This window comes from Seriola aureovittata, chromosome 8, assembly GCF_021018895.1.
Source record: "Seriola aureovittata isolate HTS-2021-v1 ecotype China chromosome 8, ASM2101889v1, whole genome shotgun sequence".
NCBI lineage: Eukaryota > Metazoa > Chordata > Actinopteri > Carangiformes > Carangidae > Seriola > Seriola aureovittata.
The window spans coordinates 28,399,704-28,419,460 of NC_079371.1; the positions used below are offsets into that span (position 1 = coordinate 28,399,704).

Sequence of the window (19,757 nt, forward strand, 5' to 3'; positions counted from 1 at the left end):
TTGTGTCTTTTTTCACATATTAGATTTTATTTTACACAGAATGCAGAGTGAGGAATCAGGAACAGTGGAAATAGAAACAAGTGGAGGAACAGGTCCATCGCAGAGACAGAACCTGAGGACTCCTGCACAGGAAGAGAATCACAAAAAAAAAAAAATCATCTTTTATTAGTTCACACATTTTAGACTGGAGCTTCATACTGGGTGACAGAAAATAAATACAATTCTTCAATTCTACATACAGTATATTTCAGTATCATCAAAATGAACAGCCAGTCACATACCAGTGTGGTGGGTTATTCCAGACCATTCCTCACTTTGTACTCATGTACATCTGTGCTGTGCTGCCTGAAGAGCTGCAGGTGGACGACAACAACCCCACAGGTCATTTAAATACCCACTATCACAACATTTTTCATATTGAACTACATCCCATCATAATGTGAAATTATTAACTGCTTTCAAGAGCTACAATAAATGAGTGTTTGTCTTCAGTGTAGTTGCAGATTTCAGAAGGATTAAGTGTCCTGTTTATTGCTTTTTATAGCTACATGGAATCAACGAAACGAATAAACTGAGATGAAATATAAGACTTCATGTTGACAATCTCATACCAAAGCCATTTAAACAGCTGACATTTTAACATGCCTTTACCTCTCAAAGATGCACATATTGTATATGATCAATTAAGACCAATTTCATTGAATTTCCCACAGGGGATAAATAAAGTATAGATCTATCTATATTATTCTGAGATACAGTATGTGCTGTATGGTGATCAGATACTGTGCACTCAAACCTGAATATTAGATTATTCAGTCTCGCTATAAGACATGCATATGTTTCAGATAGGCAAGGCAATGATACAAATGTCATGCTTGATGTGTAAACAGAAACCCTGGATACATTACACATAGAACTCTAAACACAAATGATCAAATGATGATATACCATTAAAACTATCTACATGAAATGATGAGGTCATTTACCAGGCCCCAAAGGAGAGCAGATGTTCCAAAGGCAAGGCCAACTCTCAACCAGTTGGGGTTGGCAGTGTCTGGCTTGGAGCTCGTGAATACAGACCTGGATCCAGCTGAAAAAAAAAACAGCCATCACCCAGTTTTAGTGAGAAATGCACAGTACATTGTCTTTACATTGACATGAAACAGCCATGAAGGGACATAACATCAGTATGACATGAGAAGAATCAGTTACTGTAAACCTAGTGGAAGATGACATGAGACTATTTACAAAAGCCATGTAACTGGCCTGGCCGTTTACCATGTCAATAACACGGAAGAAGAATGAACCTCTATTTATACAAACAAATTATAATTAGTCTTCGTTCAAACGTTGGTTTTCCAATAAACTAAGCAGTGTTAAATTTCCCAAATTCTTAAGGAAACTGGGGCGATTGCCTCCATGCTTCAGAGAGTGGTATTAAGTGTGGGTAGACATTTGGACAATAACACTAAACTAAAAAAACAATCTAAGAATATGTTAGCAAAGGGTAAACATTGCTCGAAAACAAAGCTGGGCAGCAGTGCCATAAAATCCACAACTTCATGAGGAGAAAATCTCCGGTTTGAATGCGGTGCTACAAGAATGCTAAGCTAAGGTCAGGCTTCAAAATAAACACGTAATCTACACGTTGTAGAAAGTAAGATAAAACGCATACCCTTGACAATCATAACCATGAATTACCTACCATTATGCCATCTTACCTTTGCCGTTGAGAACAGCTCTGATTAAAAACCGGTTGAAAATCATTTTAGCCAAAGAGCAGATCCCTGTGTCCGATTTTCGATCTTGCTGCTCCGCGGTTGATTAAACTTCCTGGCAGAACTGACTATGTTTCAAAGACCACCGATAAGTCGAACGACCGCTCAGTGAATGTTCTTATGCTCATACTCAGATCTTGTCAGCAGATATACACATGTATTAGCGCATGTATTAAGAACATTTCAAATCCCCATGGCAAACTCTTAAATCCGGCTTATATTAAACAAAAGTCTGTTGTTTTTATCAAGAAAATCATCTCACATCCCCATAACGTGACTGGCGGCTGGCTCCACCGCAGTCTCCATATTAAGAACTGAATCCCTCCTTTTGGACTTTTGAGCTGCTTCGTCAATTATTTATGCAAATAATTGGTAAAAATATTTTATATTCTACTAATAATAATAAGTTGCCTAGATGCAAAGCAGGGTTCAATTTATAGAAATTTCTATGGTATTTGGTTCGGGACGATCGAGTCAACACAACCAGTGGACACAGGAGGGCACTGACACAGAATACGTAAACATAAGAAATGTTGTGTTATTATGTGTTATTTTATTTAATGTATCGCTGAATAAAAAAATGTGGCATGTGCTCCTTGTCAAAATATCATCATAGTCCCTGACGCGCAGACTCTGAGCAGCCTGATCCGATGGGGAAGCACATCGGCCATTTTGCTTGAGAGGGGACCTCGGCTTTAACACGTGAGAGAGAGGAGCCTTAAACACCCCGGGAACCGTGACTCCAGGAGGATATCATTCATGTGTGAACCGACAGAGGCATAGGAAGCCAGCACAATGCCCACAATCACCCTACCGCCGAAGGAGAATGCGCTCTTCAAGAGGATTCTGGTAGGCTACATGCCAGAGATAACGTTAGCTTCCGAGCTAATGCTAGTTTGCCAAGTAGCCGTGAGTTGTCAGTCAGAGAAAGTAGCTAGTGAGTAAACCACAAATATTCAGTCCACCAAACGCATTGTGACTATAATATCTGTGAAATGAATGAGTAGTGGGAACGACGCTATGACGAAAGCAGAGTAGTTGTGTGATAAACTGTCATGTGTCGTCCCACCTGAGCTGTGGCCTTCCACAGTCTTTCAGTGACTAAGCTGACAGACACGTCTCAGGTGCACCATCGTGTTGCATTTACAGGTAACAGTTGGGGTTCGGAAACTTTTTCGGCTCCACTGTCTGTGTATTAACATTTGTCTCGTATATTCCACCACAGTAGTTGTTGTTAATTCTAATGATTCAGTTCACTAATCTGACGTTTAATCTAACTGCTTCTTCACATAACAACATGATCTGGAAGTTGTTTATTAAAGCACGTTTAAATTAAACATTCAACAGTCAAATATTTTTTCAAATTATTGAGCCACTGATGTAGCCATCATCTACAGTATATGACTATTAATTTATGATACTGATAATACTAGTACCACTCCTGACAACTAGGAGTTTGTTCCACACTATATTATACCGTTAGTAGAGTTGATTCTGGAGGTGAGGGGCACAACCACCTGTCTGAGTACACCTCATCAACAACCTTCCATCAAACAGGCTCTGAAGTGCCGTTTCCTTCATTTATTTTAGTGCCATAGTCTTCCTCTGCTCTGTGTAGGAGGCGGTGTGTGGTGTTAGCTTGTAGCAGGAAGGACCAGTTCTCTCCAGGTCACTGGAGCACAGTGTTTGCATTCAGCACACTTTAAGTAATGTCCTTTAACCCAGCTTTCTGAGTATGCATGGAGAACAGCAGACTCATGGCTGCAGATGCTCCATGTAAAATCTGCTCTGTCTTGTGTTGCAGAGATGTTACGAGCACAAGCAGTACAGAAACGGCCTGAAGTTCTGCAAACAGATCTTGGGCAACCCAAAGTTTGCAGAGCATGGAGGTAAGAGAAGAGCTACATGACCTGTTTCCTCACATTAAACTGTTGAGGAGATTCATGCTTCACTGTCACGTTGTTGCTTCTGTGTGTGAGGAGTGAGTGTACCCGCTGTTACACAAGATGTGTTTACGGTGGCCCTGAGAGCTCAACACACTGCAAGTGGCACAAACAACAACAGAAGTGTTTCCAGGGACCCGGCTGGAACACATTATTGTTCAGTGCTTTTAACTTCAAAAGTCACAAAGCATTGAACAATAGTGTGTCTCAGCCAGGTTCATCACTTTTTAGTGTCCACCGTATGTTACAAGTGGATCACTGAAATTTCTACCAGCAGTGAGAGCTTGTGGTTAGTGTTGTTCACACTTTGTGTGTGTGTGTCTGTGTGTGTGTGTCTGTCTGTGTGTGTGTGTGTGTGTGTGTGTGTGTGTGTGTGTGTGTGTGTGTGTGTGTGTGTGTGTGTCTGTGTGTCTGTGTGTCTGTGTCTGTGTGTCTGTCATCATGGCAAAATGTGGTCCTGAAGACACACTCATGGGTCAGAACGTCCACATGTTGATAAACGTGGTGTTAGGGCTGATCTCAAGCTGCTCTCTAGTCTGATTCCACACTTACTGAATGTTTAAATTGAGGTTTTATTTCATATTCACCATGTGGCTAAAAGTGTGTGGCATTGCTGTTTCCATACACGCATGCCTTTTGAGATGAACTGGAACCTGACTGTGATCCAGGTCTTATAACCTCAGTCGAGCTTTCGTGGCTGAATGAGAGGAAATCCCTACACAGGTCGATTAGAAGGTCTCCCTCTGCTCAGCAAGGCATTACTATCAGCAGAAACAAGGGGAGGTACATTTTTCTTAAATAGAATAAAAGTTTGATTTGATTTTAGATTAGTGGAACAGCTGAATGAGGGCTGTGCACTTTGTCGTCTGTCTCTTACAGCATAGAAAAACTTTGTGGAAACAACTTGAGGTCCGGGTGAAGAGCGGAAATAGTTACAGCAACAAAGACAGAGAAGAACAAAGACTTGTGCACATATGGACACATCAATCAGTACATTTACGTGTATACTTATATTTCACTATCATTCAGAATATGACAATATATAAACAGCATATTCTGTTTGAATATCCTAAATGTGGCCTTATTCTGAATTTAGTATTTTCCGATCAAGACATGTGGGATACACTGATATTATTCAGGTTCTAGGAGTATTCTGTGTACATGTATTCACATTCAGAACACATGTCTCAGTTTGGATTTTTACGTCAGCACACAGTTTTTTGTCTGTTTAAGGTCAGCTCTGAGTTTGAAGGCTGGAGTAGAAGAAAAGTCCACATTGCGAATGGGAGGAGAAATGCTCTGAAACAAAGACCTGGATATCAGCAGGTTTTTGGATATGTACAAATATCACATCAGTGGCCTTTTAACCAGAGTTATCAGTGTCTGCACGGCTGCGTGTAAACAGGAACATTAGAAGAATATTCATTTTCATTAACAATGTAAACAGCTCAGTAGAAATATTGCATGTTTTGTCCATGTAAACGTAATGACCCTCGTTTTCAGACAGAGGTCATTCCCTCAGACGAGAAGTATAAACGGGGTTTCTAAATAAAGCTAGTATAGTTTCTTAATAACTCTCATTAACTTTGCTCCCCCCCCCCGCGCAGAGACTCTGGCCATGAAGGGTTTAACCCTCAACTGTCTGGGTAAGAAAGAGGAGGCCTACGAGCTGGTGAGACGAGGCCTGCGCAACGACCTCAGGAGTCATGTCTGTATCCTTCATCTCTCCTTCACTGCTCCCAGCTTCAACACTACAGCTACTGCAGTCACTCTGTACCTGAGAACAGGATTTCTGCCTCCACCAGTCTGTACATTCATCCAGCCTTACCACAAATAAACTCCTGCGTTGTGTGTATATGTATGAGTGTATTTTTGTTGCGTTTCTTCCTGAACTCGCTCACCCTCCCAGGCTGGCATGTGTATGGTCTGCTACAGCGCTCGGACAAAAAGTATGATGAGGCCATCAAGTGTTACCGTAACGCTCTGAAGTGGGACAAGGACAACCTGCAGATCCTCCGAGACCTCTCCCTGCTCCAGATCCAGATGAGAGACCTGGAGGGATACAGGGTGAGGGTCGCAGAGAGAGATGGGGGGGTGGGGTGGGGGGGTGGGGGTGGGGGTGTATGAGTGTGCAGGGTCAGACAGTCCCTCATCATGACAGGGTGAAGACAGACAAAGGAGAGGCTGACAGATGGATAATCAAACCTGAAGAACTGCTCACAGCCATGTGTTGTAATGGTTGTCTCTCTCCAGGAGACTCGGTACCAGCTCCTGCAGCTCCGCCCAGCCCAGCGGGCCTCATGGATTGGATATGCTGTGGCCTATCACCTGTTAGAGGACTTTGAGATGGCTGCCAAGATCGTCGAGGAGTTCCGCAAAACACAACAGGTAGGAGAAGACAACTTGCACCTGCTAACATTTATTTAAACATCAAATATAACGTAAAAGATGGACATCGGTCAAATATAAGATACAGTTGTACAGAGAGAGCAGCTGTGGTCTGCAGCAGTCTGTCTCACTGTCGGTCTCTCACTTCTCACTGTCGGTCTGTCTCACTGTCGGTCTCTCACTGCTCACTATCAGTCTGTCTCCCTGCTCACTATGAGTCACTGTCTTTTCAGTTTGCAATTCATCGTTCATCAACAACTAATCTCTGGATTCATTGAGACTGTTGTGACTGAGCCTCAGAGGAGGAGAGTCAGGGCTGAGTTTAATGATGATGCACTGTAGTTTGATGTAAGTCTGTACAAACACTGACTTTAGTATGTTTTACAGCAGACTAAAGCACTTGCCTCTCTCTCTCTCTCTCTCTCTCTCTCTCTCTCTCTCTCTCTTGCTCTCTCTCTCTCTCTCTCTCTTGCTCTCTCCCTGCAGACATCTCCAGACAAGGTGGACTATGAGTACAGTGAGCTGTTGCTGTATCAGAACCAGGTTCTGAGGGAGGCCAGTCTGCACAAGGAGGCTCTTGATCACCTGAACAACTATGAGAAGCAGATCTGTGACAAACTGGCTGTGGAGGAGACGAGAGGTGAGCTGCTGCTGTTCAGTCTCTGTGTGTTTGTATTGAGGTCTGAGGGATCAGCTCAGTCTGAACATTCACCTGCTGCTGTGGAGAAAACGGATCAGAACAAAGTGTGTGTGTCGTGCGTGTGTTACACAGGATGTGTTTACAGTGGCCCTGAGAGCTTGGATAACTGAAATTTCTACCAGCTGTGAGAGCTTGTGGTTAGTGTTGTTTAGACTGTGTGTGTGTGTGTGTGTGTGTGTGTGTGTGTGTGTGTGTGTGTGTGTGTGTGTGTGTGTAGGAGAGCTGCTTCTGAGGCTGGACAGATCAGAGGACGCTTCAGAGGTCTACAGGAGCCTCCAGGAGAGGAACCCTGAGAACTGGGCCTACTACCAGGGTCTGGAAAAGGCCTTACATCCAGGTGAACCCTCTCCTCAGGCCACAGCTGTGTGCTTCCACTTCAATGTAATATTGTCACGCTCTTGATGCTGTTATCTATTCATTTATATATCTATTAATATTTTAAATACTTATTGATATTGTTTTTTCTTTAATACAACTCATGACTCAGGCTCTGCCCTGGTTTCACTCCTAACATCTTAATACCTTGTTCATCATTTTATGTTAAAACATCTGTGACTGAAGAACTGAACAGCTCTGACATTTATTTAATATTTGTCTAATTCTACTGTAATTATACAGTAGAGTATTTGAAAACATAGTCTTTGTATCTTGTGATACCTTTTCTGTGTTTAACCTGGATCTGAGGGACCTGACTCGACTTGGATGTATGTGTTGGTCAGTTGTCAGTTGATTGTAATGAACTTCAGATGTAACCCTAACCCCCGAAGTGGTCCGCCAAACCTTATAATATAACATGTCGCCAACATCCATGCACACAAACACAGAACCGTCAACAGACTGTTTTAATTGTGCAGCAGCCTTCAGTACACTGTGTGGGTGTCTCTAAGCTCCTCTGCCAATTCACCTCAACAATCTGCAGCGAGTGTGAGGTGAGGTGTGGTCATCAATCAGTAGGCTCAGTCACATCACTGGTCTTGTTGATTCGAAGCTTGTCTGGATGAGGCAGAGCAGAATAATGTGAACACAACACATGAAAAAATGGGCTGTTAGAGGCAGATGGTTTATTAAGTTTTTTGGTGGAATGATGAAGGAAATGATCAATAAAAAACAGTTTATATGATCACATCGAACACTGTCATAATCCTACTGTATTTTAGATTTTATAAATGTTTACAGCATATCTTAACAGTGTTTGCTTATCATATTTTGATAAGAATGACTAGTTTATAAACTGGGAAAGACACTCTAAGGCACAGGAGCTAATGTGATGTTTTCAGGAATGGGGTGAATACTGAGTTGTAGCCGACCAGTGTGTAGAGGTGTGTAGGAGCGGGCAGGATGTCAAGAATATCAGCACGCATTCTCTCCTTATGTCACCGTTCAATATTTATTCATGGAAAGAAAAGAACGTGGTAGAAGAAAAACAAAATACTCATAAATCTGAGAAAAGGAAAAAAATAGGCCAAAGATATTTGAAGGCTGACTAGAATTTCACACGAGTCGTGCGGTTGAAAAATACCAACGATGCCAATCTAAATGCATCTACTGTTACACCAGTAAAATCATGAATTTATGTTTAAAGCATTATTCTGTTCCTGCTACACAAGTGTTTGTTTTACTTTTGTTGATGAAACCATTGAATTGGCAGCAGATGGACACTGACCCAGAAACTGACCTGGTTCTGAGATCTGAGTCTGTTCTCAAGATCCAGTTTCCATCAAAATACCAACAACCCACTCTGTGCTGCCTTATTAGAGTGAACCTCCCTACTGTTTGTTCCTCTGCTCCCAACGGTGCAACACGTGCTCTGAGCTGGACCCCGAATCACCACACACACAGACACAGCTGTTTTAAGGGCGGGAAAATACCGGCTAGAGCCCTGCTTGCACTTGTCAATGACAATAAGGCCCTATAAGTTTCATATTGTTCAGTGTGGTGCCTGGGCTGGGCAATAAAACAATAATTAACATGATGTCATTTTCAATTCAATTCTCAATAGAAATATAACAAAAGATGGATAGATGTTTGATAACCATGCTTAGATATCAGGCACAGAAATGAATCACAAACTACCAATCACGTCACAGGATTAGAGGTGTGTGTTACACAGGTTAGTTAGTTAGATTGATGTTATCATTATAAATAATAGTGACAGTGTTGAATGTTCTGCCTCAGATTTGTGTTTTTCATGTTCTGACCATGAAGAAAAGTTTAAATTAACCATCTGGTTTCTTCAGCTTTCTGTCAGGAGCAAAACCCAGCAATTAAACCTGAAAGAAATCATTTTAATTCATTTACATGGTCTTTATCAAGCCGCGTTTTCTCTTCAGGAACTAGAGGTTCCTGTGGCCCGTTGTCGTCTGCGGTGTCTACGCAGCATTTTATTTTCAATTATAGGACGATCCCGTATTATTCGTGACGGGTGGCAGCCCTCGCCACTCCAGCTGTTGTGGTTCTTTATTATTCTGAAGTCCTGTTTCAGTTTTTTTCCTTCTCCTGGACCCGTTTCACGGTGTGGAGAGTGTGTTTGTTGCTCGCTCACTGCGGACATTTAAACATGGCGGGTGGAATAAAATGCAGCGAGTACTTGACCAGTCAGAAATGTTCATCACTGCAGACCCCAAAGTTCCTGAACCTTTTGAAAGTAGTACCCCCCCGACCTGGGAGTTTTTGGGGCTCGATCAGTTACCCCGGAGCTAAATTTAGACCTTGGTTCCTGCAGTGGAAACACGCATAGTTCCTCAAAAGGTTCCTGGTTCCTTGGGACAGTTCCTGTGGTGGAAACGCGGTTAATGCCTGATTATTGGCCATATCATCCAGCCCTGGTTGCTGGTTGTCCAAAGGGATGAGTTCAGTACTACTGAGGGATTATATGCTTTTTTCCTCACACTGTTTGTTTTTGTGTGTGTGTGTTTGTGTGTGTGTGTGTGTGTGCAGCCAGTATAGAGGAGCGTCAGAAGATTTATGAGGACTCCTGGGTGAAGTTTCCTAAAGGCCTGGTTCCCAGACGGCTGCCTCTGAATTTCCTCACAGGTAAACACAACCTGCAGCTCCACAAACAGTGACATCATTGTTCTGTCACATCCTCATGGTCTCCATCAGCAGCTGGAGCTTCCTCAGTGAGCAGATGTTATTACCCTGCGACACTGCAGTCCAGAAAATGAACACAGTGACAACTTGCCTGCAAGTGGACCTTGAGTTCATATTCCTGTGCCCAGCTGTGCAAGGTTGAAATGTCTTGTGGAACCTGAACTATAGTGATAACCTCTGAACTGATCAGGGTCTGACTAATTACCGTAACTTGATTGTAAGTTAATCAGGCAAATATTTTCTTAATTAATCCTCTTATCTGTAAAACATAAAACTGTGAAAAAATACTCATCACAACATCCAGAGCCTGAGGTGACATCATCAGAAGTCTCCTGTCCCAGCAAACGTCCAGATGACCCAGAACAGCAATGGATCTCATATTTGAGAACCTGGAACCATCAAAGGTTTAGGGTGACAAACACTGGTGTGAAAACTGAACCATCATTCATTTTTAATTGCATTAAATATATGAACACTATTAGATGAATGGATGAAAACCAGGTGATTAGTTTCAATGGAAGCTGAAAAGGAGAAGCTTTCTAATGCCTTTGTTTTTTTACCTTAGAGCAGGGAACTCGCAGTGACTGGACATTTTACATCTGATTCAGTTGATTTCACTGTCAGTCTGAGGCCGTACACTTCACTTTACTTTAGCTGTACTGTGTGTTGTGCTGGCCAGGGGAGAGGTTTCGTGAATGTCTGGACAGCTACCTGAGGATGAACTTCAGTAAAGGCTGCCCCCCCGTCTTCACTACCCTGAAGTCCCTCTTCACTGACATAGAAAAGGTAAGCAGGCTTTCAAGTCCTTGTGCCTCCTCATCTGAAATCAAACAGTGGTTTGACTTGTTGTCTTCTCCTGCAGGTTACAATCATTGAAGAATTAGTAGTTGGCTATGAAACCTGTTTAAAAAGCTGTCGAATGTTTAGTAAAAACGGTGAGTGTTGCTCCAAACCACCTGAATCGCATATGAAGGTATCCTATCTAAATCCACACAGTCACTGTGACCTGCGTTCAATGTGTACAGATAATGGGAAGGAGGAGCCCCCCACCACCCTGTTGTGGGTACAGTATTTCCTGGCGCAGCACTTTGACTTCATAGGCCAGCCCAACCTCGCTCTGGACTACATCAACGCGGCCATCGACAGCACACCCACACTCATTGAACTCTTCCTCATCAAGGCTAAGATCTACAAGGTTTAGTATGAGCTCTACACACACATGGAGAACATGCATTTACTCATTGTTTGAGGTACTTACCCTCTCCTCTAACCTGCAGCACGCAGGCAACATAAAGGAGGCAGCCCGATGGATGGATGAGGCTCAGGCCCTGGACACTGCCGACCGCTTCATCAACTCCAAGTGTGCCAAGTATATGCTGAAAGCTGGTCTCATCAAAGAAGCAGAGGAGATGTGCTCCAAGTTCACACGGGTGAGAGACTGATGTGTGGGAGGAAGGACTTCTCTTGTCAGAGTGTTTTGATTTTAGTATTGACAGCACATCCTCACTCATCAGTCTGTGTGTCCACCTCTCTCACTCACTCAACCACCTCTCATTTTAGTCTTTCTACAAAATATTACGTCATCAAGATGTTTCTGGTCATCTACCTTCACATCAAACCTGTCCTCTTTATTTCTGTCTCCATATGTGATGAACCAGCACTAAAAGCTTTTCAGGTCCCCTAATGAAACTGACACTGCTGCATTAGTCATGTTTTAGTCAGATAAATCCTCACACCAATGACCCAGTGAAACTTGTCAGTCCAGTGTCAATCAGTCCAGTTAGAGGATCCACCAGCATTGTCTCAGATTGAATGTTACCATGACAGCGACGGCCAAAAAGCAGTGTACAGGCACGTGTGGTTTATAGTAGCAGCAAACTCCCAGTATGATGGGGCTGAAATTGATGTTCATCAGGTTGAAATCAGCAGTTAAAGCCAAGTTTTGTACAGTTGAAGGGTTTTCCTCTTTACTTTCTTGAAAGGTTTGCTGGCCACAGATTCAGGATAATGTAATAATTTACCCAGTGTATCAGAATGCATTAAAACACACTTTTCTTCCGTGAAGCATTTCCTCAGGTCATCTTGACTCCAGCTGACCTTACTGGTTACAGTTTCTCTATCTTACGTGTGTGTGTGTGTGTGTGTGTGTGTTTGTTTCAGGAGGGGACCTCTGCAGTAGAGAACCTGAATGAGATGCAGTGTATGTGGTTCCAGACAGAGTGTGCTTTGGCCTACAAGGCCATGAACAAGTTTGGAGAGGCCCTAAAGAAGTGCCATGAGATTGAGAGGGTGAGTTTCTCCAACTGTCACTTTTTTTTTTTTCTTGAATGCAATTTTACGTATATGTGTATACATATATACAGTGTCTTCAGAAGGATTTCAGACTCTGTCACTTTTTGTGCATTTTGTTGTGTTGAGGATTTGATTGTATCACACTACACTCAATAACAAAGTGGAAACATGTTTTCAGAAGGTTTGCAAATTTATTAAAAATCAAACTGAAGTCTCTAATTTACGAAAGTCTTCTGACCCTGAATCCAGCCATGTCTTTTACTCACAGTGTCTTCTGTCTCGTCTCTACCATAAAGACCTGATTGATGGAGAGCTGTTGAGATGCTCGTCCTTCCAGCAGTTTCTCCATCTCTGCAGAGGACTTCTGAAGCTCCTCCCTGACCCGGGTCCTTCTGACCTGGTCCCTCAGTTTGTCTGGACACCAGCTCTAAAATCCTGGTTCCAGACTTCTTGCATTTAACAATGAATGCTCCCGCTGTTCTCTGGGAATACTCAGAGCTTTAGAAATGGTTTTATACCCTCGATCTACAGTACCATCTCACCGCCACAGTTGGATGAGGACGATATGAAAAAAACATGAATTCTTGTAACCCCTGCAGATCTTAATACAGAGTCCTTCCTCTCTCCTCTCTCCCCTCTTTCTCCTCTTGATCAGCATTTTGTGGAGATTACAGATGACCAGTTTGACTTCCACACCTACTGCATGAGGAAGATGACGCTGCGTTCCTACGTGGATCTGCTGAAGCTGGAGGATGTCCTGCGACAGCATCCCTTCTACTACAAAGCAGCTCGCACAGCCATCCAGATCTACTTGGCCCTGCACGACAAGCCTCTGACGGACGACAACAAGGAGAGCCACACAGACACCGGTGTGTGTGTGTGTGTGTGTGTGTGTGTGTGTGTGTGTGTGTGTGTGTGTGTGTGTGTGTGTGTGTGTGTGTGTGTGTTAGCGATGTCAGGATTTTCAGTCAAATGATAGATTAAATGTTTTAATGATGTTTAGAACAGCTGGTGATTGTCTTAGTTTAGTACTGACCTCCAGAGACAGGCTTATGAACCTGTCTCAAACAAATCATTTAATACAAGAAGAACCAGTTGAACTATGATAGTTAGGGATGGTAATACTCTGTGGTGGTAGTACTCCTTGATAGAAGTACTATGATAGTTAGGGATGGTAGTACTCTGTGATGGTTCAGGGATGTAGTACTCTGTGATTGTAGTACTCTGTGATGGTAGTACTCTGTGATGGTTGAGGGATGTAGTACACTGTGATGGTAGTACTCTTTGATGTAGTACTCTGTGATGGTTCGGGGATGTAGTACTTTGTGATGGTTCGGGGATGTAGTACTTTGTGATGGTTCAGGGATGTAGTACTCTGTGATGGTTCAGGGATGTAGTACTTTGTGATGGTTCAGGGATGTAGTACTTTGTGATGGTAGTATTCTGTGATGGTTCATGGATGTAGTACTTTGTGATGGTAGTATTCTGTGATGGTTCATGGATGTAGTACTTTGTGATGGTTCAGGGATGTAGTACTCTGTGATGGTTCAGGGATGTAGTACTTTGTGATGGTTCAGGGATGTAGTACTTTGTGATGGTAGTATTCTGTGATGGTTCATGGATGTAGTACTTTGTGATGGTAGTACTCTGTGATGGTAGTACTCTGATGGTTCAGGGATGTAGTACTCTGTGATGGTTGAGGGATGTAGTACTCTGTGATGGTAGTACTCTGATGGTTCAGGGATGTAGTACTCTGTTACGGTTCAGGGATGTAGTACTCTGTGATGGTTCAGGGATGTAGTACTCTGTGATGGTTCAGGGATGTAGTACTCTGTTATGGTTCAGGGATGTAGTACTCTGTGATGGTTCAGGGATGTAGTACTCTGTGATGGTTCAGGGATGTAGTACTTTGTGATGGTGTTCGTAATGGTAGAAGCATCAATCCCTCATCAAAGTGTTGACTCAGACTCCATCAGACAGGTGTAGACGGGTGTAGACAGGTGTAGACAGGTGTTTTTGGAGTTTGCAGTTTGCACTCGCAGTATGGTGACAGAACTATAGTAACTATTATTAACTAGTAACTATTATTTGAAAAGAAGTGAAGATACCATTTACCAGTTTGTTCTCTGCAGAGAATCTGACGGACAAGGAGCTGAAGAAACTTCGCAACAAGCAGCGACGAGCCCAGAAGAAGGCGCAGCTGGAGGAGGAGAAGAAGAATGCAGAGAAGGAGAAGCAGCTAAAGAACCAGAAGAAGAAGAAGGAAGATGATGATGAGGAGATAGGAGGGCCGAAGGAGGAGCTAATACCCGACAAACTGGCCAAGGTGGGCTCACCCTTCCCATAAAAGTCAACTGATAATTGGTTTTTAAAAGGCCGGTTATTGTAACGATAGTTTGGAGCTGGTAGCTGATTAACATAAATGATTATTAATTAATATCTTTATCAGCCTGAATCTGATCAGTGGTAAGAAAACATCCTGAAGTCTGACTTGATGTTGTATTTACAGTTGTTGTTGTTGTGATGCTCTGAGCTGGTCAGGATCACTTCTGTTCCTGTTACACTGTTAAATGTGACTCTTACAAACCTCTAATGTTGCTGCATGTTCCAAAGGTGAGGAGGATCCTAAAATGTGTGATTTCATGTCATTAACGGATCGTTAGTTGTCTGGATTATTTGGAAACTGGTCTGTAAAGTAACAGATGAATAGTTTCTTCTCCTCCTGTCTGTGCTGTATTGCGGACAAAGAGCTCATAGTGTTCTTATATATTCTAGAAATAATTTTTGAACTGAACACAGGTCAGATACGACATGAATGACACTGTCAGCTGTGCTGTAAAATCAGCTGTTCCCATGTTGCTTTAGAATCAGCTGTTCTGCTGTTAACCCCAGGACCAAAGGTTCAGTCCACATTTGCTGACCCTGTCACCACAATAATGTGTTGAAGGCTTTTCATGGAGAGGAGAACAACATTTAAAGTCTGTTGTGTGTTTATTACAAATTGACGCAGACTGTTCTGCTGATCTGCAGCGGACCAAGCTCAGAAGGTTTAGTACAAGCCTGATTGGTAGATTAATTACAGACGACTAATGGGGCATGGTTAACCTTCTCTTACCAGCCGGAGAGTCCCCTGGAAGAAGCAGTGAAGTTCCTGATCCCTCTGAAGAACCTGGTGCGCAACAAGATAGAGACTCATCTCCTGGCCTTCGAGATCTACTTCAGGAAAGGTCAGACAGATCCTGCCAGCAGTATAACTTTTCACACTCTCACATCAGTAGCTCCGCAGGTAGAGAAGTTATATTTTCAGCCTTATTCAAACTAACGACGTATTTATTTCTCCTCGTTCCTCCAGAGAAGTACCTGTTGATGCTGCAGTCAATAAAGAGAGCTGTAACCATAGAGCCTTCCAACCCATGGCTGCACCAGTGTCTAGTGCGCTTCTTCAAAGGAGGTGAACATAAGCTACACTGATGTTTCACAGTGATGTGATGTTACTGAAGAGAAGCTAAAGGACACGTGTTCTACCTGTAACTTTGAATCATCACAGACCTTCTACTTGTGATCAAAGTGTGACACTGCTTGTGTGTCCATCACTAATAAGTCTGTGTAGCTGTTCCTCAGCAGGTTGATCAGCTTCACTTGATCTGTTTGTGGTGTGTGCAGTGAGCGACGGTGCAGACCTGGCAGAGGCGGTGAGGACGGTGTTGAAGCAGGAGATCTCCAGATTGTTTGGGGAGAGTAACCCTCAGAGCTTTAACAAGAGCTACCTCAGCCAACACTCCAACTCCATCCCCCATCGACTGGCTGGTACGCAGCACACACACACACACACACACACACACACACACCCCTCTCTGAGGTCAATGTGCAGAGTTTGTCTGATGAAGGGGAAAGTTTCTCTGAGCTCTCTTTAAACCTCAGTCTAACACCTTTAATGAGGTGGTCCATCCATCCATTTTCTTCCACTTATATGAGGTAGGTGGCAGGTCAAGCAAAGTATCCCCCCCCCCACCAACGTTTTCCTGCTCCTCCTGGTGGATCCTGAGGTGTTCCCTGGCCAGATGAGTGTTCTGGGTCTACCCTGAGGTCTCCTGCCAGTTGGACCTACCTGGAGAACCTCCAAAGGAAGGCCCCCAGGAGGCATCCTAATCAGATGCCCCAACCACCTCAACTGGCTCCTTTTGATGCGATAGAGCAGTGGTTCTAGCCTTGGAGGTTTTGACCCTCATTGCAATCGCTTCACATTCGACTTCAAACCACCCCAGTACATGCTAAAGGACTGGACACACTCCCCCCGGGCTGCACCTTGAAATCCTCTCCATGACGCAGGCGTAGCTGGCGCCCTGACGCAGGCGCCCTGACGCAGGCGCCCTGACGCAGGCTCTCCCTGGGAGGCTGAGCAGTGTGATACCCAGATAATTCAAGCACATCGTCTGGTCCCATTTTCATCTTAGACTAGCTCTAGGTAATGAGGTGATTTAAATTCAAATTTTTATTCCAAGTACAGTAATGTTACATGAATGAAGGGGATCTGGAGATGGCTTCAGGGTCAGTTCAGGGTTTTCTCCTGCATGAACAATGGTGAGGTGGATGCCTCCAGCTCTCGACACTTTGACAGGATATTTTCTGACAAATGTTTCACTTGGTGGATTTCTGTCATTTTAACTGCTGCTGCAGCATTACCCCAATATGGTGGTGTTGTATTATAATCAGCACAATGCACCAAGAAAGGTGCCAAAACTGCTGAAGAGGAGGAAAAAAGCTGCAACATTCCTCAAGGAATTTCCTCTTGGTTTGAATCTCACTGAGCGCTCCTTCAGTGTGTCATGGAAAGGACAAATATCCTTATCCCATCCTCTCGCCACAGGATTACTGCAAGGATCAGTACTGATGACTGAAATCTTAGTCATCCTGGTCAGTCAGTCTCTCCATCATGATATCAATATCCAAATCACCTCTTCATCTCTGAGCCCAACCAAGGTCTAGAGAGACCTGGTGTCATGTTAGATGACCAGTTATCTAGGAGGAAGCAGGAAGAAGAAAATGTGGAATAAAAAAGACAATGTCTCTGGTTCTGCTGCATCAGGAAAGAGGAAGTAAATGAGTTAAAAATAAAAACATAATAATAAATAGACGGTCAGTGATTACAGTAATGTGCAATAAGAAAAAAGTAACGCATGAGGTAGAATCTCCTTTAACATAAGCATACAACACGTATACAGTCACTTACACATAAAACAACAGTCCAGACAGCTGTAAATTTTCCATCAGATTTACACAGTCAGGTGCATGTGTGAAAGAGTGTGTACTGAAGTAGCTTGTCAGAAATCTGAGTGTCTCTTTGTGTTCCCAGCTGCGAAGATGATGGTCTACCTGGAGCCTTCCTCTGATAAGATGGCTTGTGAGATAGCTACGGCCCTGGATGAGTCGTTGTCTGGGAGAAGCATCCAGGTTTGTGATCACACACCTGTGGCCTGCGTCATGTGCAGATTAGTCTGACTCTCTTGGGGTTACCTGGCTTCATTGAGGTGAACATCAGTGGTCCTGCACAACCGGTATCACGAAGCTGGTTATCACCTGGCTCAGTTTACCTGTCCAGCTACGAGTGTGTTGATGAGAGAGAGGTAGAGACGTTAATCCAAGCAGCATCATCAGAACTATATTTAAAGTTGTTCATATGATATAAATCTATGATTTATCTACAGGTAAATTCAGTTATAGTGACGGTAAATTGTGTGTTTAGACCAAAGTGTTTGGATTCTGATTCCGCTGATCAGTTCTGGTTCTTAACGAGTCTCGACCCTGAGTGCTTGGTGCACTTTAATAATTGTAACTGAACCAGATAATAAAAGTACAAAACTCATGAATAAATGGGTGTTAGCACAGATTTGACTGAGGAGGGTGGGGCGTGTGAAGGAGAGGGAGACCGGTACAACACGTCGAACACCAAACACCCATGACAAAACACCGTGCTGGTGCAGGTGTTTTGTCATGCGAGCAGTGCATCCTCCCGTGGCACAGGTCGCTCTTCCATAGGTGTAGCATCAACAAAACAAAGACAAAATGTATCACCATGCACAGTCTTCTTCTTCTTCTGTTGGTTTCAATGGTTGGTGAGTGGCATAGCACCAGCCACCGTACCAGTAGCCATATCCTGGTACTGAAACTACTGCAAATGAAATTTGTTGAGGAATTGATGACCAGAATCAGAATTATTCAATTTCTTATGATTCACAACCCCTGAAGGACATCTGCATTAACCCATGATCTTGCTTTCTGGTACAGGACCCTGATGTCTCTGCTACAGAACAATAATCAGATAAACTAACTGTGTGTGTGTGTGTGTGTGTGTGTACGCTGCAGATCTGTTCTGAGGTTCTTGAGGCCCTGCGTGATGGGCAGCTGGGTGAGGGTCAGCAGAAGGCTACTGAGGCTTACAGAGCAGCCTGCCATAAGATCTACCCTTACAGCCTTGCCTTCATGCCTCCTGGTTACCAAGACAACAGCACCACAATCAGTGCCAATGGCGACCTGTCAGCTGGCGAGCATGACGACATTGCAAACGAAATGTGAGCTCGGACGAGAGGAGAGGAGGAGAATGAGGAGGAGGTGCGAACACACCGCCAGACGCCTTAGTCCACCAACACACCCATTTCCCACCCTACCCCGCCCCCCATCAGTTCCTGGGCCTTGGCTGCTGTGAGTCGTCCCCACGCTGCACTGATCTGGATGGACTGAGCACCACAGGAGAGACGAGAGGGAGCCGACACGTGGAACGATGCCCATTTAACTTTTTAAACGAAGGCCCTGTTCTGTAACAGATGGTTGGAGAGGCAGAAGAGGATTCTGGGAAATATGGACTGAGATGGCTTTTGTGAACACAGTTTAGGTTTTCTCTAACTCCTGTGTTTTCACGCCAATGTCTTTCTTGTAGGTGCATCTGCTCACATTTTTAAAGTAATTTATATATTACAAACTGACAAATTAATAAAACCGTGAAATCAGTATCAGTGTGGTGATGTTTCTGTTTGACAGCAGCTCCTCACCTCCTGTTCTTCTCTACTCTGCCACATGAGGGCGCCGCCTGCTCAGCTCACTGTCCACCTGCTCCTGTTCATCAAGGAGCTCTGAGTACAACAGTTTTTGTGGTGGAGTTGATTTAATTTGGTGAAGCAAGATAAAGACAAAGATGTGATAACATAACAAGACATGACATGACATAACAGCATACACATAGAAAATGCATAAATAAGGTGTTAGGTATTAATCACAGGAAGAAAACAGATACTTGGGGGTAGATGCGAGGGTTGGGGGAAGCATTCAGCACTGGGGAGTTGGAAGCTGTTTGGTTTGTTATGGTCTGGTGACAGGTTGGGAGATGGGATTGGTTGGTTGGAATGGAATTGGTTTTAAGGCGAGGCTCCTACAGTGGTCATGCAGGAGTTGATTTAACTGATGTCACTGCTACACAGAGAGGGGGATGTATGAAGGTGCTCAGAAGTGACACCGACATGTTCAGAGTGATGATGCTGTCTGTTAGAAAACAACCCATCTGTCTGTCACTGA

The 19,757-nt window shown here is 43.6% G+C and overlaps 2 protein-coding genes across 4 annotated transcripts; one reads left to right on the forward strand and one right to left on the reverse strand.

Moving 5' to 3' along the window:
- Positions 1 to 1,881, reverse strand: ndufc1 (NADH:ubiquinone oxidoreductase subunit C1). Its single transcript, XM_056382998.1, has 4 exons — positions 1,722 to 1,881; positions 987 to 1,090; positions 282 to 353; positions 1 to 122 (listed from the first exon to the last, which is right to left on the reverse strand). The coding sequence occupies exons 1-3, from the start codon at positions 1,765 to 1,767 to the stop codon at positions 294 to 296; spliced, it is 210 nt and encodes a 69-aa protein (XP_056238973.1). The 5' UTR covers positions 1,768 to 1,881; the 3' UTR covers positions 1 to 122; positions 282 to 293.
- A 144-nt stretch (positions 1,882 to 2,025) lies between these two features.
- Positions 2,026 to 19,196, forward strand: LOC130173591 (N-alpha-acetyltransferase 15, NatA auxiliary subunit-like). 3 transcript variants are annotated; one of them, XM_056382995.1, is made up of 20 exons: positions 2,395 to 2,627; positions 3,583 to 3,667; positions 5,329 to 5,433; positions 5,631 to 5,788; positions 5,975 to 6,109; positions 6,596 to 6,749; positions 7,027 to 7,146; positions 9,747 to 9,842; positions 10,579 to 10,685; positions 10,762 to 10,834; positions 10,925 to 11,094; positions 11,177 to 11,329; positions 12,060 to 12,188; positions 12,847 to 13,060; positions 14,324 to 14,517; positions 15,310 to 15,418; positions 15,544 to 15,642; positions 15,855 to 15,998; positions 17,545 to 17,642; positions 18,555 to 19,196. In XM_056382995.1, the coding sequence occupies exons 1-20, from the start codon at positions 2,574 to 2,576 to the stop codon at positions 18,762 to 18,764; spliced, it is 2,607 nt and encodes an 868-aa protein (XP_056238970.1). In that variant the 5' UTR covers positions 2,395 to 2,573; the 3' UTR covers positions 18,765 to 19,196. The 3 variants fall into 3 exon arrangements, 2 of the variants coding, with proteins under 2 accessions (XP_056238971.1, XP_056238970.1); XM_056382996.1 differs by lacking the exons at positions 12,847 to 13,060; positions 14,324 to 14,517; positions 15,310 to 15,418; ... (2 more) ...; positions 17,545 to 17,642; positions 18,555 to 19,196 and adding exons at positions 2,026 to 2,150; positions 12,460 to 12,832; XR_008828456.1 differs by lacking the exons at positions 10,925 to 11,094; positions 11,177 to 11,329; positions 12,060 to 12,188; ... (5 more) ...; positions 17,545 to 17,642; positions 18,555 to 19,196 and adding an exon at positions 2,026 to 2,150 and having other exon boundaries at positions 9,747 to 9,841; positions 10,573 to 10,685.
- The last annotated feature ends 561 nt before the right edge of the window (positions 19,197 to 19,757 follow it).

Bases quoted from the DNA above. Each gene is read 5' to 3' on its own strand.
- ndufc1 (XM_056382998.1), bottom strand. From the start codon at position 1,767: ATGATTTTCAACCGGTTTTTAATCAGAGCTGTTCTCAACGGCAAAG. The intron at 1,091-1,721 runs GTAAGATGGCAT...TTTTTTTTTCAG, and splicing joins AGCTGTTCTCAACGGCAAAG to CTGGATCCAGGTCTGTATTC. The intron at 354-986 runs GTAAATGACCTC...GTCCACCTGCAG, and splicing joins CTGCTCTCCTTTGGGGCCTG to CTCTTCAGGCAGCACAGCAC.
- LOC130173591 (XM_056382995.1), top strand. From the start codon at position 2,574: ATGCCCACAATCACCCTACCGCCGAAGGAGAATGCGCTCTTCAAGAGG. The intron at 3,668-5,328 runs GTAAGAGAAGAG...CCCCCCGCGCAG, and splicing joins AAAGTTTGCAGAGCATGGAG to AGACTCTGGCCATGAAGGGT. The intron at 7,147-9,746 runs GTGAACCCTCTC...GTGTGTGTGCAG, and splicing joins GGAAAAGGCCTTACATCCAG to CCAGTATAGAGGAGCGTCAG.